The 6,175-nt window shown below is 35.6% G+C and overlaps 1 protein-coding gene across 4 annotated transcripts in view; it reads left to right on the top strand.

Moving 5' to 3' along the window:
* The window catches only part of ABCD3 (ATP-binding cassette, sub-family D (ALD), member 3), a 120,762-nt gene that overhangs the window by 107,179 nt on the left and 7,408 nt on the right, over positions 1-6,175 (top strand). For all 4 annotated transcript variants that reach the window (XM_006882418.1, XM_006882421.1, XM_006882419.1 and 1 more), the window contains 4 exons: positions 1,143-1,208; positions 1,298-1,387; positions 1,963-2,082; positions 3,199-3,303. In XM_006882418.1, coding sequence (XP_006882480.1) covers positions 1,143-1,208; positions 1,298-1,387; positions 1,963-2,082; positions 3,199-3,303 — 381 coding nt within the window. The remainder of the gene's footprint in view (positions 1-1,142; positions 1,209-1,297; positions 1,388-1,962; positions 2,083-3,198; positions 3,304-6,175) is intronic.

The following is a 6,175-nucleotide window of genomic DNA, read 5'->3' on the forward strand; positions in this document are numbered from 1 at the left end:
GTCCTCCAGGGTCACCCATGTTGTTTAGTATTTTATGGGTTCCTTGGTTTTCAGTGCTGTGTAGTATTCCATTGTGTGACTATACCATAGTTTTTCTATTCATTCGTTTGTTGCTGGACACTTGAGTTTCTTCCATCTCTTTACTATTGTGAATAGCACAGCAATAAACATGGGTATGTATATATCTGTTTGAATGACAGCTCTAGTTTCTTTAGGGTATGTTTTTAGTAGTGGAATTGCTGGGTCAAATGGTGTTTTTATTTCCAACGTTTTGAAAAAGCACCAAACCGCCTTTTATAATGGTTGCATCATTTTACACTTTCACCAACAGTGAATAAGGATTCCAGTCACTCCATAAACTCATCAGCATTTGTTGTTTGCTGTTGCTGGGGTGAGATGTAAGAGCTAGGCATTTTGAACATTTCTTCATGTGTTTGTTCACCATCTGAATGTCTTCTTTAGTGACGTGTCTGTTCATAATCCTGTGCCCATTTTGCAATTGGGTTGTTTACCTTTATCTTGTTGAAGTGTTGGAATATTGTATACATTCTAGATGTAAGACCCTTATCAGATACATCAATACCAAATATTACTTCCCTGTCTGTGTTTTTCCTTTTTACCTTGTTGAAGTTTTTTGGTTTGCATAGGGATTTGACTCTTAGAAAATCCCATTCATTCATTCATTCATTCATCTTTTTTATTCTCTCCTGGTGTAGATTTTTCCAGATGCTTGGAAAACTGTTCATGTTGTGAATTAGGACTTCTAGAGTTCTTCCAAGCTTTCTTCTGATGAATTTTATAGTCCTTGGTTTTACTCCAAGTCCTTGATCCACTTTGAGTTCGTTTTTGTGTATGGTATGAAGTGTGGCTCTTACCCAGGTTTTTTGCAGTAAGATTCAAGTGATGATTTCTCAGCAGAAACCATGTGAGCAAGAAAACAGTGAAATGGCATATATCAAACACTCAAAGAATAAAACTATCAGCTAAGATTACTGTACCCAGAAAAACTGTCCATCAAATAGGACAGAGAGATCAAGATATTTTCAGAAAAGCAGAACCCAAGGGAGTTTGTAAAAACAGACCAGCATTGCACATTGTTAAAATGCTCACCTGCTTCCCTCTTTCTTTTTTTCTTTTTGTAGTTATGGCCTCTCTTTGGAGGACGTCTAACTAAACCTGAGAGAGGAAAGTTATTTTACGTTCCTCAGGTAAGACCTTAAGCTATTTCGTAATCCGTAATTTAAGAACTTTTGTTTATTTTATTACAAAAATTCTTTATCTTTTGTTCTCTTGTCAGAGACCTTATATGACCCTTGGCACCCTTCGAGACCAAGTGATATATCCAGATGGAAGAGAAGATCAGAAAAGGAAGGGAATCTCCGACCTGGTAAGGGGCTGTTTACATCCATGGCCTACTGAAAATATTTCACATCAGATTCATTTTATTCTGACCTGTAAAACCTTCTAAAGCGTTGTAGTTAATTATAGTGTTCCAGCCTCAATAAAGTGATTAACTTATTTTGCTTAAATAACGTCGAGTATTTTTTGTTATCTTTACACTTTTGGGAGTCTTGATTACTGTTAATCTAAAGGTGGAAGGGTTAAGACACCCCAGGAAAAAGGCTGTGTAGTCTGATCCCCTAAATCACCCATACAAAACTTTGGGTACAGTTTTACCCTGACAAATGTGAGGAAGCCCTGAGTCAGAGCTGACTCAGTGTCAATAGGTTTATTTTACACTGTTGTTTGATTTCTCATTATTACTTAAAACAGTCACCTTTGATCAAAGTGAGTATAGACAGAAACTGAAAGTTTCATTATTTTTTATGCCATGTGTTTTTTAGTGAACTGTGCCTCTTTATATTGATATTAGCAAGGAGTTACAGTATTTGTAATTTAAAAAATAAAGATAAAATTTCTTTATATTAAGATTGGTTTAATCTTTAATCATTTTCCTAAAAGGTACTGAAGGAATACTTAGACAACGTCCAGTTGGGTCATATCCTGGAGCGTGAAGGAGGCTGGGACAGTGTTCAGGACTGGATGGATGTGCTCAGTGGTGGAGAAAAACAAAGAATGGCCGTAAGTGTTCTCTTCTCTGAAGATACTGTATAAAAATACAGCTGATTGCATCAAGTTATTATAATACATTTTGGTTCATTAAGGCACAACACTTCGTTTTATTCCTTTTATGTAATAATTGCTATATTATGGATTAGTTGAAATTATCATGAAGGAGCTCAGCAGTTTATAAATTGGATTTCAAGTTTGCAGTTCTGAATATTCATAAAAAAGTAGGCCAATATCTGTGAAAGCAAACACTACAGATTTCATTCTGTACTGAGATGTGTAGCACATTAGTCATGGCATGTGCTAGAACCATGGATGTGTTATGTGATCTCTTTGTTTCTGCAGCCGTCTCTTTGCCTCACTGAGTCTATTCTCCCAATGGAGCTAAAGGTCAACTCTTTAATTTATAGATTCTACTTTTGCTCTTTCCCTTCCCTGTTTTATGTGTCCTTGTTCCAAGGCTCAGTATCTACTAACAAAAGTTATTTAAAATTATTACCATTATTCAAACAAGAAAATATTTTAAAATAGACTTTCTGGAACCTAAGAACTTTCTTAATCTGAAATAAAAAATTTGATTCAATTCTCTAGTACTTGTCTAATGTTCACAGAAATGTCCTTTAAAGGTCATTTAAAATTTAACTTCATCTCAGGTCAGTCTTATTCTAGAATACTAACTAAGGACAATGCTTTACTCTTTTTATCAATAACTATTTCCCATGCATTACATTTCCCTCTTTGTTTGGGATAAGAATAAGGCAATTAATTTTATTTAGATTATTTCTGTTTCTGGAACGAGAGCTCTAGTGGCCTACATAGTGAGTAAGGAATTGTGCTGCCAGCCCAGTGGCAGGCAGTTCAAATAACCCCCCTGTCTGTGGAATGCAGCAATCTCCTTGTTTGCAATTTATAGCCTTTGAAAAACCTTCAGGAAAGTCAGCTATGAATTAGTTCTGACTCACTGACAGTGAGTTTGTGTTTATTTCTGGAATGCAGCAGAAATTTTTAGTTGGAATAATTTCCATACTTGTGTGCAAGACTGCTTATTTAATTTAAAGTAAATTTAGTATAGCTCATTAATTTTAGATATGCATATGTTTACATAGTATTTCTCTTTTTCTGTTTCAGATGGCAAGATTATTTTACCATAAACCCCAATTTGCCATTTTGGATGAATGCACAAGCGCAGTCAGTGTGGATGTGGAAGGCTACATTTATAGCCATTGTCGAAAGGTAAGTGTGATATATTCTTAGCTTGAGAAACCACATGTCTTCCCTGGCACCAGTCCTCACACGCCTAATGTCCCCAGTGTGATCTCTATCTAAACAAGTATCTAAGTAGAAGATTCAAGATAACTAAGTTACAAAATTACTCCAATAGGATAATGCTTTTCCTTAACAAGGATTTAAAAGCTGATATTTAATAGCTTTAAGTAAAAAGAAAAGAGTTACAGGAATTCTAAACATTGTTCTCTTTATCCACTTAGATTTGGAAAAAATATATTATTTCTATTTCCCTTTTACTTTATGTGCTTAGAGTTTATGAAAACTGATTTAGAGTTTTATTAAAACCAATTTCACTTAATTATTTTTCCTGATAACTTTATTTACATATTACTTGGTTTTTTAAATAATGAAAATATGAATATTTGGCAGTTTTACACTATTGTTCATTTTCTTTTGGCTTGGACAATATTTTACTGAAGCTTTAGTTGCCTTGTCTGAGGCTTTCTGCATGAATTCTGTGAAGAATTTTCACCAGCATCTCTACTCTTCTGTATTATCAGAATAAGAACAGTATATTCTGTTTGGCAGTTTCTGGATAAATACAGAAGTGTTTTGCCATTTTTAAATTATTCTTTGGGAACTTAGAATAAATTTTCTAAAACTTCTGTGACATATGCACATATTGTACTCAAGATGTGGTCACAGATTAGATGCATCAGTGGCACCTGAAATTGGTAAGAAACTCAGGATCTCAGAGACTGCTGAAATAGACTCTATTTTAACAAAATTCTCAGATGATGCAAATGCACATGAAAGAATATAATTACTGTATCCACACTTAAAGGAAAATTTTGTTCACTGCTGCTTTTATGTTCGTAATAGTTTGTTTTCTATTTTTGAATCAGCTTGGGCAGTTTATAATTTTTGTGAATCTGTCCCAACTTGAATTTCAGATTTATAGGCATTTAGAGGTACTTGCTATATTATCTTATTTCTGTCTTTATTTAGGTTCCCAGTTTTTATTTCCAGAGCAGTGCTCCCATTCTAAATAGAGTGCCTGTGGATCAAACAGCTTATGATGCCAGGCATTTGATTACATGTACTGCTAATTAAAGAAAAATGAGAGAGATTAAAACGCTCCTCTCCGTGGGCGTGATTTACCAGTTGTCATATACCCTGAATCCCTACTGAGCCATAGCTTACTCTCCAGTGGCAGTAAATCACACGGAAGAGATTACCCACCTTCTCCCACAGAGCAGCTGGTAGATTTGAAACACATCCGTTTGCATTGGCAGCACAATTCCTTACCACTAAGCCACAAAAGTTCCCTTGATTTATAGCTGTTGCTGATTGCCTTCGAGTTGAGCATGACTCATAGTGACCCTATGAACAAAAGGCCTGAAGCCGCTCTACAACTATCGACAATTATCAAAGATCATAGACTCTGTGGAAGCATGTTGTTTAGGAAGAGACAGTAAAGTCTGAAGACAGTGCAGACTTTCCGATGAAATGTGTAGGATAACTTTTTTGATGTTACTGTTGTGTAACAAAATCCATAAATTAAAGTGACACATTGAATATTACTTACTATGTTGATAACACTTGAAGAAGAAATTAGAAATTATATTAGGACTATTGACTAGGAAGAATTAGGAAAAATCCACTTGCTGGTGGGAAGGCAGTGAGAGGAATGAACAGGAAGGCCTGCAATTTGGAATTTTCATAAGTTTCTCAAAGTTTACAAAACTGAGAAGGGCTGAAATGTTTAGATTTCTGAGTTCTGTAGCTCTGTGGAATGATGTATTGTTCATCCTAGTGCCCGTTTTTCACCTGTACATGCATAAGTCCCAGGTTGTCAGATTCCACACATATACACAGGACATGACAAAAGCATTTCCACTTCATTGGACACTGCACAGAATAGCTGCTGTTAAATTTAGATTTAATAGCTTAATAAAGGGACTGTTCGGTAAATTCCTTTTGGCTTCAGGCCACTGTAAATAATTTTCTGATTCACTGAGAACATGTGAACCAAGATTGTTGGGAAGCTCTACTTCAAGGGTTGTGTGCACACCATGTTGTGTATATTTGATTAATGACTTTGAGCTCTTTGCTGGTAATTTTGACAATGCAGTTAACTTTTATGTTCTAAGTATAGACCATAATGTGCAGGAATTTTCTGTACAATTTACAAGATAATTGAAAGAAGAACCTTACAGAAATAGACACAAAGAACTTGCATATTTTATATATTTATTATGTTATATATAATGATTTCCATAAATTGGCTCATGCAGCTATAGGGGGCTGGAAAATAAGGACTGCATACTGAAATTCAGACAGAAGGTAATATTATAGTCTGGGGTATGAAATCCATAGGCTAGGACCAGTAAGCTTGAAATTCAGGCATTTTAATCGCAAAGAACAGGTCTTTTATAATCTCTGGAAAGTTTTCAGTTTTTGCTTTTAAGGCCTTCAGCTTAAGTCACCCATATTGTTCAAGGTGATCAACTTTATTTAATTAAGCTGATTGTAAATGTTAATCCCCTCATTGTGGAGTTAACCATTAGTTACAGTGTTGACCCTGCCCTTAGCCCAGTGCTTTGACCCACTTGTTTCCCAGCTCCACCCTCCACCAGGATACCCCTTTACATCTACTAAATCCCTTCAGAAATTATCTTCCATTGTCCAACCCAGGGTCTGACAGCTTGTGTCTGAAGCTTTCTTGGCTTCTGTGATTCCAGACACATCAACTGCTGACAATGTTTTATGCTGTGACCAGTGTCTCTTTAAGTTTAGTTGTACTGTCTCCAAGGGAAGGTGACGTGTCCTGTAGAACTCCTGTGTAGATTGTATTTTCTTCTTTTGCTCTGTACCT

This window comes from Elephantulus edwardii, unplaced genomic scaffold (genome assembly GCF_000299155.1).
Source record: "Elephantulus edwardii isolate Elephantulus edwardi_28Jun2011 unplaced genomic scaffold, EleEdw1.0 scaffold00020, whole genome shotgun sequence".
NCBI classification, from domain to species: Eukaryota; Metazoa; Chordata; class Mammalia; order Macroscelidea; family Macroscelididae; genus Elephantulus; species Elephantulus edwardii.